The 12,858-nt window shown below is 32.3% G+C and overlaps 1 protein-coding gene across 1 annotated transcript in view; it reads right to left on the bottom strand.

Annotated features, from left to right (window-relative positions):
- The window catches only part of LOC129271871 (receptor-type tyrosine-protein phosphatase S-like), a 94,403-nt gene that overhangs the window by 66,118 nt on the left and 15,427 nt on the right, over positions 1 to 12,858 (bottom strand). The window contains exons 5-10 of the mRNA XM_064107036.1: positions 6,782 to 6,898; positions 6,246 to 6,362; positions 4,096 to 4,209; positions 2,551 to 2,664; positions 1,961 to 2,074; positions 58 to 171 (exon numbers count right to left, since the gene is read on the bottom strand). Of these exons, the coding sequence (XP_063963106.1) occupies positions 58 to 171; positions 1,961 to 2,074; positions 2,551 to 2,664; positions 4,096 to 4,209; positions 6,246 to 6,362; positions 6,782 to 6,898 (690 nt within the window). The remainder of the gene's footprint in view (positions 1 to 57; positions 172 to 1,960; positions 2,075 to 2,550; positions 2,665 to 4,095; positions 4,210 to 6,245; positions 6,363 to 6,781; positions 6,899 to 12,858) is intronic.

The following is a 12,858-nucleotide window of genomic DNA, read 5'->3' as shown; positions in this document are numbered from 1 at the left end:
CGCTGAAAAGTATAAAAGCAATCATTTTTTTTTTTTTATCTGATACACATTCTTTACCCATTTCACAGTTTGTTCCTGTATATCCAGCTACACAGGTACATGTGTAACTATTAACCAAGTTGATACAGGTTCCACCATTCATGCAGGGAGCTGAGGCACATTCATTGATATCTGAAAAAGAAAACATTTCTACAAAGTCTTAAAACTGCACATAGCACAGTAATTCGATACGAATTGCTGCATATAACCATTGTTACCAGAATTTAAAAATACAATTTTAGAACATTTATCTATTAACATAAATTTAGAGAAAAAAATAAATTTTATAGATGCTGATGAACATTTAAAAGAAATGATGAAAGATCCTAAAATGTGAAGTTGCGCATTGAATGTCTGATAACATAAATAATATTGAACAAGATTTAGAAGGAGGCAAATGTTTCGATCAGATATACATTTAACATTTGAATGAAACAACATAACTACTATATAACCATTTGATCAATTGCTCATGGGTAGAGAGAAATATAACTACCCTCAAGAAGAATATAGCAAAGAAGGATTGATGACAGAATTCAAAACATTACAAACAAACCCAACAAGCTTAAAACATCTCGAGCCAATATAAGAATAGGCGTGCAATTGCCGTTTATTATTTTAAAAAATGCCTCAAGCAAAAAAGCCCCTGCAGAAAGAATATTTAAGATAAATATTAGCCATCGGAGAGTTGTAAAGAAGAAAATTTTAAATAAAACTTAGACTTTATATCACAGTAATATATTAAGGTAATGGTGGAAATCATGGTAATTGTTTTGTGTATGCTAATATGATGGGGTTAGTAAAAATATATACTGAAAGTAGAGTTCCTGATGAAAAGTGCTACAACAATTTTTTTTAATTCCTAGGCAAAACTCACACAGACAGGTAAGACCAACTAAGACAGTAAAAACACATACATATACCACTCCGAAAAAACCTAGCAGGGCAAATCTAGAAGAGTAAAGATTCAATAGGTACATGTAACAAAACAAACCCACATACAAATACAACAATAAAACAATGATGCAAAGACCAATAACTAGAAATAAAAAGTGGAATGCCTCTGGCAGTCTCGCCTGCATTATGCGATTCAATATGGCAGCAGTGCTGGCTTGGCAAACAACCAATATTCACAAGAAAACATATGAAAACAAGGCATAAGCAATGTTGTGTCTCATCCACTTGTGAAGATGACCAGAAATATCTTGGATTTGCAAAGAATTTTGGAACACTTTCTTTAATTTGCTTCTTGAATTTAATTTGAAACCATTATTAGAGTTTAAACTTGATGAAATGACAACAGGATTAAACTATCTAATTTTGAATTAATTCCTCATAATACTACCAAGTAAAGATTATCTTTACAAATGTAAGATTAAAAATGACATTTTATGTAATATTTGTAAAGTTCCAGATACCACTATTCATATTCTTTTTACCTGTCAAGTGGTAACAGTATTTTGGAAAATTGTTTCTAAATTAATAGATGCTTTGTTCGATGTAAAGATTTTTTTTTAACAAAAAAATATTCCGATAGGTCATGAAATTGGAAAAACAGAAATGAATGTTTTTAACCTTATTCTGAATTTTTTACAATTTGTAATCTATAGGAATTATATAAGAAAATGTTTTGGAAAAGAAACACATACAGTATGACTCATGCTCTTTAGGATAAAACGTAAGAAATCATAATATAAAGGAATAAGGATGATCTCACAACCCCACAAAAAACACAACTACAACAGAATCCTTTGATATTCATTAATTGTTTGAAACACACTATACAGTTCATTCTGAGATGATACAAAGCAGCAGATAAAAAGGTGGAAACAGCTATATGAAGAAGGCAGAGCTTGAGTTGAGGATGCTGAAAAGTATAAAAGCAATCATTATTTCCTTAAATCTGATACACATTCTTTACCCATTTCACAGTTTGTTCCTGTATATCCTGATACACATGTACATGCGTAACCATTAACAATGTCTGTACAGGCTCCACCATTCATGCAGGGAGCTGAGGCACATTCATTGATATCTGAAAAAGAAAACATTTCTACAAAGTCTTAAAACTGCACATAGCACAGTAATTCAATATGAATTGCTGCATATTACCATTGTTACCAGAATTTAAAAATACAATTTTAGAACATTTATCTATTAACATAAATTTAGAGAAAAAAATAAATTTTATAGATGCTGATGAACATTTAAAAGAAATGATGAAAGATCTTAAAATGTGAAGTTGCGCATTGAATGTCTGATAACATAAATAATATTGAACAACATATAGGAGGTAAACGATTAGATCAGAGATCCATTTTACATTTGAATTAAACTACAGAACTACAATATAACCATCAATTGTTTGAAACACAATATATAATTTTTTCTGAGATGAAACAAAGCAAAATATATTAAAGAAGGTGGAAACAGTTGGAAGGCAGAGCTTGAGTTGAGGATGCTGAAAAGTATAAAATCATTATTTCGTTTAATCTGATACACATTCTTTACCCATTCCACAGTTTGTTCCTGTATATCCAGCTACACAGGTACATGTGTAACTATTAACCAAGTTGATACAGGTTCCTTCATTCTTGCAGGGAGCAGAGCTGCATTCATCAATTTCTAGACAAAATGAAATATAATCAACAATATTTGATTTTTAACAAAAGGAAGTTTAAATAATTTGACACAAATAATCCTGCATAATTTGCTTTAAATATATAGACAGTGATTAATACATTTGACAATATTCATTATTTTAGACAAGGAAAATCATAGAATTGTAAATTTGACACATACTTAAAAACTTATTTCATGAATTCCTTTTCTCAAACTTTGCCAGGAATAATTAATCTGATTTGAATGACATGTTTTTAATTACAAAACTGAACTGAATGTAAATGTATACAAGGCATGTAACAATAGAGTATGAATTTACACATTAGATATATATAAAGAAAAAAAAACCCTCAAACACAAGTATAATTAAAATTGGACACCATCTGGAAGGGGGCAAATGGTTAGATCACTTTATGAGAAGTATCAGAAAATATATGTAAAAATGGAGAAAGATATTGTATAAAGGCAGGTGATAACAGGGGTAATAACATGCGTTGTCCCTTATGTGTTCTTCCTATAGACCAACAAAACCTTCAGCAAAATATGAATTGTTTCAATTTATAATGGATATTTCAAATGATTAATAAAAGTGGCACAGAGAGGAGAGAAATATGACCATCCTCAAGAAGACTAGCAAAAAGGATTAACAGCAGAATACAAGGCATTACGAACAAACATTACACAAACCTTATATCATTTTTAAATGAAATTAGAAATAGGTATTTTATGACTGCAAAAAAAAAGAGACACAAGTTAAGAAAAGTATTAGTATTAGACAGTTGAATAGAAAAAAAGCTGAATAAAACTTTTGTGTTTAAATTGGTAGAAATCATGGTAATTGTTTAATATGATAGGGTTATGCTGCAGTCATATTTCACCTACAGCGAGTCGTAAACAGCCGTTTATTCAATTCAAACCACCTATGTATGTAGCTGGTATAAAAAATGTGAAAATGGCTGTTTTGGACCCGCTGTTCGGCCGCCATAGAGAAAATGCAACTGAAGTAGTAGTAAGAAAAAGAAAGTGGAGTTCCTGTTGAAAGATGATACTCTACTTTTGTCACGTTTCTATTAAAGCAAAACTCATAAAGACAGGTAATACCAAACAAGACAGTAATTAGAAAGATATTCCTTGAAACCGTGTAAAAACATATGCCATACCAGAAAATCCCAAGCAGGTAAGTCTAGAACAAGAATAATGACAAACTCAAATACATAGCAGGACAAACCCACACACAAATTCAACAACTGATACAAAACAATGACAGAAAGACCAATAAAAACATAAATATATGAGACAATGATTCCCCCAAAATATGCAACAATTTTGCACAGAAATTAGCAGTTCAAGTGATAAGAACACTGAACTTCCTTTTCATACTCAAAAATAAATATTAAATACAATAATAAGCTGAAATCAGAGGAATTTCAATACCAGTTTCACAGTTCACTCCTGTATATCCAAATTCACAGTTACAGGTGTACTTATTAAACATGTCCCGACAGGTCCCTTCATTCATGCAGGGGTTGGAATTACACTCATTGATATCTAGAAAGCAAAAAAAAAAAAAAGTCCAAAACCTGCAGAAACCACAGTAAAATCCATGTGAATTGATGTAATTTATCAAATGTAAATCTTACCTTTGGGGAAAATAATAAGTTTCTCTTTGTAATACTTAATTTTGTTTTTAAAGGGGTACCTGTATTCATTTTTTTTTGCTTCAAATTGAAATGACTAATATTAGAAACTTATGTACAAAGATTTTTTTCAGCTTAATTCATAAATGATAAGCATTTATACTTGAAAATAATACACATTCATATTTGATCAGTATCCAGATTTGTCAAATTTAGACATTTTAATTGTAGAGTTTGAACAATACATATAGCATAAAAATGAATGTGTTTTGTGATATCCTCTTTCATCTCATCATCACACTTCAGACTTAATACAGGCTATACAAACCTGAAGATGTGTGTATTTGTGTTCAAAATGTAGTATCTCTTTGGTGATTTACACTTGATTACAATCCATACATGTATGTACATGTTAATATTCTGTAAAAATATGTCATGTAATCATGTAACTCAAAGTCAAATGCAACTCTTTGGGATACCCTCACAGTAATTGCACAGCAAACGTGAATTGATGCTTTCCCTTCCACATAGTAGATTTAGGGGACTATTTCATCAACATTTTTCATTGTCAGATCTGACCACTTTGCTTCATTTTCATTGGCTGAAAAGCACAATTTCTAGCTCAACTGTCCAATACCTACATAATATCTGACAAGTCCTTTCAAGAATCACTTTCCAGTACTCCATAAAGTGAACATTATGTTACACATAAACCAAATGACAGGGCGAAACAGAAAGAAAGGAAATATAAAAAAAAAGAGGACTGCTTGGCGTAATATGAAATCAATAAGGTGCACCCAACATCAATATCAAGCATGTTTGTTGGATACCATCGCAAGTTTTCATATCAGACTGATCAAGCTGATATCCAGGATTACATGTGCACATGAAGCTACATGTGTACCATCATTGTTTGTGCACATGCCATTTGTTGCATCACAAGGATAACTGGCTCCCATTAAATTACACTCATTAATATCTAGCTCGAAATTGAAAATGAGAGGTATAAAAATCAAGTATATCTGAAGGTATCTATGATTTACAATATCTTTTGTCATATTTTGCATTTTCCATAAATACATGTTTTTATATGAGAGTATAATTATGTAGATTAATGCATATGAGCAAACAATATTTCACGGTGAAGGGATGAAGAATATCTGGAACTTACTCTACATGTGATTAATCTGAGTATATTTTCTGATAAAAATCAATGTAATTCAACTTGAAAATTATTCATTTGAAGATTTACCTTCATTATTAACTGATAAACATACAGTAGTGGTAAAACCTGACACATTTCATTTTTTAAAAAGATTCAGGAAAAATGTGTGGGATACGATACCAGAATATTATTGTTGTGAAGATTACATCACAGTTCAGAATAGAAATCTTGAAAAAAAAATGAGTAACAACCATTCATATATAATAGTTTTCACAACATGAGTATGAATTATCGCAGTTAATCAAATAATGTTGCATAATGAATTTTCTTACTGCATCCTGAATGCATCATTTACAAAACCTTTTAAATGAAACTTGGCCGAGCACTCTCTAGTTCTTTTATACTAAAATCTAAATACACAAAAATTGGCATATTTGTACACTCTGTAGTTCCGGGGAGTATTTCACAAAGAGTTTAATTCGATAATACATAACATGATCTGGTACCAATGTGCACATGAAATTCAACATGTATGTACGCATCCCATGAGCATGATCAGACCAATGATGATGATGGATTATAATATTTTAGTCAGACCTATTGTATGGATGTGTGGAACACCCCTGGCTTTGAACTGTCAAGTGCTGTAAATCTTGTAAAATATGGACCTTCTACATATATTTTAGTAACATGGTACTGTGGGTATGATTTTCATGCCATGGTATCATGGAAATGTGGTGACATGGTTATGTAACTAAATGTAAAAAATAACAATAACATACCCTCCATGCAATTTGTTCCCTCATATCCTGTTCCAGTACAGTTACATGTGTAATTATTCAGCTTATCTGTGCATGCACCACCATTCATACAAGGATTTGGGTCACAATCATCAATATCTGTAGAGAAAAAAAACCCAATCATTGGAAAAGGTACAATCAAATGCAAGGATTGGTAGTCTAATATATGTATATACATTGTACAGTATGCCTAAATGAAAATGTAACATTAATAAAAACATACATGTAACTAGATTGGATTCTTGTCTGAGCAGGGTTGAAATATATGCCTTGACCATTGCCATATCTAAAATGCAGTATATTGCACACCTTTTTACTAACATGGTACCGCCATGATTTTCATGCCATATTAACATGGTAATGTTGTGGTACCATGTACAATTACAAAAGGAAAACAAAAGCAATAACATACTTGCATCACAGTTTGTTCCCTCATATCGTGGGTATGATTTTCATGCCATGGTATCATGGAAATGTTGTGGTGACCAGGGTGAATGTAAAAAATAACAATAACATACCCTCCGTGCAATTTGTTCCCTCATATCCTGTTCCAGTACAGTTACATGTGTAATTATTCAGCTTATCTGTGCAATCACCACCATTCATACAAGGATTTGGGTCACAATCATCAACATCTGTTGAGAAAAATCACCATGGATAGAAATGATACAATTAAATGCACAGGCTGGTACATGTAGTCCAATATGCATGCATCCATTGTAAATTTTGCTCTGCGCCAAATTAAGGCATGATCTGCAATGAATAAATCCAGATGCCAATGTCATCCTACATCCTGAGTTGAAGTATAAACATATTAGCAAATCCCTTTTCAATGAAATTTACTTAAGAATTGATGCTAACAATTGTTTTACAAATTATAATGTGAATTTATATTGAAAAGTTGTTTTTCAATGAATATTAATGCAATCCTTGTAGGATTATGACAAACTAGAATAAGCTGGACCCTGTAACATAAACCTTAGTTTGATTAACCTTTGATTGAGGGGGTGATTTCTATGATTGTATTCAATCAATCGCAAATATCACTCCCACAATCAATTACTATAAAGATATACGTTATGGGACACTGGACACTTAAGGGGCCAGTGTATGCCATTGTCAAAGGGCAAGATGATTTGACATTCAATACATTGATTCCTGTTAAATATCAAGTAATCAAATATCAAGAAAATCATGTTGTGTTGCTCAAAATCAGCAATTATAAATATAAAGGTATAAACAAATATGACATTACAACTGGTTTGCCACATGTATCAAAACACATAACACGTTCTGGTGTTGAAATCCCCTTTAGAATATCATGACTATGTATTTGGTCAAGAAAACTGTTCAATATAACCCATAATTCACCCAAATACATGTACATGTAGCAATTACGCATATATATATATAAATGTACAGTGAACATGTCTACAATTAGAACAAATGTTAATTTCAAAGGTACAAGTATGGCAATCCCAAACAATTGAATCATTCAAGTTCCTAAACCTTTTTTTTTTGTTTTAGGCATCTTCCATCATTTTGTATATTTGTGTATGTATTAGTTAAATTGAAATCGTGAGTGCTTTGGGCTATTTGGGAAAAGCATAAATACAGGTATAAAGTCCATATATTTTTGCATAAAATCAAACTTCAGATTTATGAATGACCAATGTATCCCCAGTTATTTTATTGTTTTCATCAACACTGTTTGGCAAGAAAAAAAATACATGTAAAATCATGATTAATGAAAATAATATTCTCTCATAATGGTTTGCAAACATGTAAAAAGTTAAAATGGAAATGGATATGTTTGTACATATGTATGTTAGACAAAAAAAAAGGAAAATCATTTAAGTCTTATAATAAAGCATTTTAACTTATTTGCTGCATTGTGCATTTTCACAATTTTATATTGGCTGTTTGAATATTTTCTCCATGAACATGTCTTTCAGGCTGGGCAGATGTAGTGCTTGCTAATCAAAAGTAAAAAAAAAAAGTATTAGAAAAAAGAACTTCTAATGATTGTAGATTTAAAAAAAAAAGGATGATCCATTTTAGTCATAATGATCATGTTACTTCTTTACTACATTTTGCAATTTAATACTAAAAAATAAACGATATTTGCATATTTCCTCCATGTAGTCCAGTCAATATAGGGTTTGACCCACCACTAATTGCAACACGAGATATTCCACTGCAATGCTTTCAAGGAAGGTCCCCTAAACAACATACTAAAAGTCCCAAGAAATCCAAGCAGTGGAAATTTATGAAATTTGCATATTATGCAAATTAGCCATAAAAAGTAAGAAAAATAGCCCAAAGATTACAAATTGAGTGTCCAAAACAATTTAATTTGAGCGAAAATTCATGATAAATAACTGTATTCAATGTTTTTTGTCAAAAGTGCAAAAAAATCTACCTCATTTGCATAATATGCAAATAAGCATCCTTATATGGAAAAATGTGTAGGTAATGTGATTTTTCTCTCATTATCTGCTTGAAAATTTCATTAATGTTGGAATTTACATGCTGCTATTACTAAGGACGTTGAATACATTTGTATTCAGCTTAGTGTCTGTAGTGTAATTTGCATATTATGCAAATAAAAGTATCTAACATGTTATAAATATTCAAGAAAACACACTGGTGATACATCCCTCAAAAATTGCAAGTAGATTATCTATTGAAATTGCAATATGGCAATACCTTACAGGAAGGTTTCCTAAACACTATATTAAAAGTCCTTAAATATACAAGCATATGGGAAAATCACAAAATTTGCATTTTATGCAAATTAGCCATAATAAATTACAAATAAGGAAAATAATCCAAATATTGGAAATCAAGTGCAATCAATACGAATTGAACTGAAGCCCATGACAAGTTTTACAAATTTATTTATGTTTTAAATAAAAAATCTTGAATAAATCTACCTCATTTGCATATATATAAGCATCTTTATATGGAAAAAATGCAGAAATTTAGATTTTTCTCACAAAAACAGTTATGAAAACATTTCAGTCTAGATCAATATGATTTGATCACTAAGAATGGGAAATACATTAATAATCAGCTTAATATCTGAAGTGTAATTTACATATTATGCAAATAAGCATCCGACATGTTATAAATATTCAAGGAAACACATAAGTGATACTTTCCTCTAATATTCCATGTAGATTATGTGTATTAACCATGATGACCTTCCCTACACTTCTTGCTTGGTTGATATTGAGTTTTGTCACGAGCACTCATATTGTACAATGATGAGTCAATTCTACATGGATCCCACTGCTTGAATGTTTCATTATTTCCATCCAAGTCTTGCTCTCTTCTTGACTTTGTATAGAGACTTTGCGTTTCTTGCGAGTATAGTCCACGCTAGCAACTCCTGGATTGCCAAGTGATCAGCAAAAGATGTCACACCCGTACAAATAAAAGCCCATTAGCTTCGAATATTTGGTCCTTGTAGCACACCAATTAGCTTATAAACTTGGGGGCCTTGTATTTAAAGCGCTTAACGATAAATCTCCACCCTACATCTCAGAGCTCTCATCTCAGCATAGACCAACACGCAGTCTCAGATCAGCAGCTCAAGCATTGCTGAGGGAATCTCTCAGCCACACAACCTGGGGTGACAGAGCCTTCTACATCTCTGGACCAAAGCTGTGGAATAGCCTTCCCCAATTTATCAGGAGAGCAGAGACCCAATCAACCTGGGGTGACAGAGCCTTCTACATCTCTGGACCAAAGCTGTGGAATAGCCTTCCCCAATTTATCAGGAGAGCAGAGACCCAATCAACTTTTGAGTCTTACCTGAAGACCTTTCTGTTCCCCACTCCAACATTATCCCAAGACAAGAATAACTCAATTGTAGCATTACTAGGACAGTACTTGAACTGAATGATGATCCTAAGCACTGTTTGAAGACATTGAAATTTGTGAGATATTTCCTATTTTTGAGCAAGCGCCATGAGCGCCCAGCTGAGGCGGATAACGACGCTTTACAAGAACCCATCATCATCATCACTTGTCTTGGTGGTGAATATGAGTACTTGCTTGGATCACAAGATCTCTGGGCATGCTTAATGAGAGTAACAATGGGCATTTGCCTATACGAGCAACATGAAAGCCATTCATAAATTCATGATAAAGGCTTAAAGTGCATTATAGGCATCTTTCTCAGATACAGGAATCGTAATTAGACTTTCTTGCTGAATCCAGTTGCTGCTTCATGATGAAGCATCCATTTTCTGTTCTCTCCTATTTGATAAATCTCCTATGGCAACCATCTCCAAATATTAAAGCTATAGTTTCTAAGTAAGTCGTATGCAAATTATAATATTAATTTCCTGATATTTATGGTAAACATAAATTCCTCAGTGAGACAATGAACAAACCAGATGGAGAACTAAGCTAGATTATTGCCTTTCCAACAAGAGGACACAACATAATGGAACACCCTTAACATCACCATCAAATACCATCCAACATTGATTAGACAGTGTGTACCACTTCCAAGATTATTTGCCACTATGTGCTATTCATGGGTATACTGTGAGGTTATCCAGAGGAATAAACATTTTATGGTACGACTAAGGATGTTCTTTTGGAGGAATGCTGACTTTAATAGTGTCATGCAGATGTACTTTGGACAATCATACAGCTCTCTGTACTGAAATCCGACAAGTCGAGCATAGGAGACTGAATGCCAATCGAGAGGACTTTAACAAGAACACACTGTTAACCATGTCTTCTTCCGACACAAGTTGCCTCAATGAGAGAATGGACATAAGTTGTGTCGGAAGATGTCAAGAGTTTTAGAGAAAGGCTAGGAAGGCTTGCACATTTTAGAGCTCCAAAAGCATCAGTAAGGTAAAGCTCAGAATTGCTACAATGCATTAAAGAGGACCATAAGAGGGTTTGTAGACAAGCCTGTAATACATAATTTGTTGACCGGATTGACAATGATCCAGGCTGTAACAAAATTGGGAGCCCTTAATATCAATAGCTATGACTACATTGGAATATCATTATTAAAGGAAGGCAAAGATTTTTAGTCTTAGTATTCACCACTGATCATGATGATGATGACGCTGAAGTCCTGGGACCCAGTCCTGACCCAGATATGGCCAGATAACATATTGTTTAGTCAAGCAGGTGTAGCCAGACTACTGAAGAAATTGTTAAAGAAAACAACCTGCATGAAGCTACTAGGCCAGACGGAATCTCTGCTGCACTTCTTAATGAGACTACTCATCAGATCTTACCTGCCATAAGTTTGCTTTTCCTGGCCTCCCTTTATCATGTTTATGCGGTGAAATTTCAAGAAAGTCTAAGTCGTTCCCATCTATATAAGAAAGGGTTGTCAACTCTAACAAACTACACACCAATTCAAATACTGTGCTTTGTTCTTGCCAATCCCATCATCTTGTCAGACTAACGCTTAGGTAGCGAAGAACATATTTCCAGTATTTTTCCTTGAATATAAATCATATTAGGATAGATTTGAATGCTTAGTGATAGCAGCATATTAATTTGAAAAACTTAAATGTTTTCACTGCAGTCAATGTGATAAAATCTAAATTTCTTGACATTTTCCAAATAAGGATACTTATTTGCATAATATGCAAATGAGGCAGATTTGCTAGCTTTTTAAATAAAGACATTGAACTTATTTATTCATCATGTTCAAAATTACTTGCTGTGGACATTTAATCTGTAATCTTTGGATTAATTTCCTCATTTTCTATTTTTTAAATGGCTAATTTGCATAATATGCAAATTAATTTTTAGGCATTGGGATGAATTCTCATGCTTAGTGATATAGTAGCATATTAATGTCAACATTAATGAAATGTTTTCAAGCAGTCTATATGAGAAAAATCACAATATCTTGACATTTTTTTCCATATAAGGATGCTTATTTGCATAATATGCAAATGAGGTAGAAATTTTTGCACTTTTGATTGAAAACATTGAATTCAGTTATTTATCATGAATTTCCATTCAAATCAAATTATTTTGGACATTTAATTTGTAATCTTTGGATTATTTCCCTTCTTTTTCTAATTTTTCATGGCTAATTTGCATAATATGCAAATTTCATAAATTTCCACTGCTTGGATTTCTTGGGACTTTTAGTATGTTGTTTAGGGGACCTTCCTGGAAAGCATTTCAGTGGAATATCTCGTGTTGCAATTAGTGGTGGGTTACCCCCCTATTCTGGCTAGATTGACTGGACTAATGTACATGTATATAAGACTGGGCAGATGAAATGCTTGCTAATAAAATGTAAACAAACTTTTAATGCTTGTTCATGCTTTCTTTTCCTCTAACACTTGATTCTAATATAAATGTTCAAAGGATCATATAGATAGGAATTAACAAATAAAACAATAAATAAATAGCCTAAAGTCATCAATGCCATGATAAATATGTTTACATGGACAAAATGTTAATGCATGCTGGACAGAAAAAATGAAGTACATGGAACTAAAGATCTGTATAAATTCCAATGAGAAATATAAAATCATATTTTTATAACATAAAACCTGCAGTTTTTCAAATGAAAACATACATGTATATGAAA

Source organism: Lytechinus pictus, chromosome 11 (genome assembly GCF_037042905.1).
Source record: "Lytechinus pictus isolate F3 Inbred chromosome 11, Lp3.0, whole genome shotgun sequence".
Lineage (NCBI taxonomy): Eukaryota > Metazoa > Echinodermata > Echinoidea > Temnopleuroida > Toxopneustidae > Lytechinus > Lytechinus pictus.
This window is presented reverse-complemented; position numbering and strand designations above follow the sequence as displayed.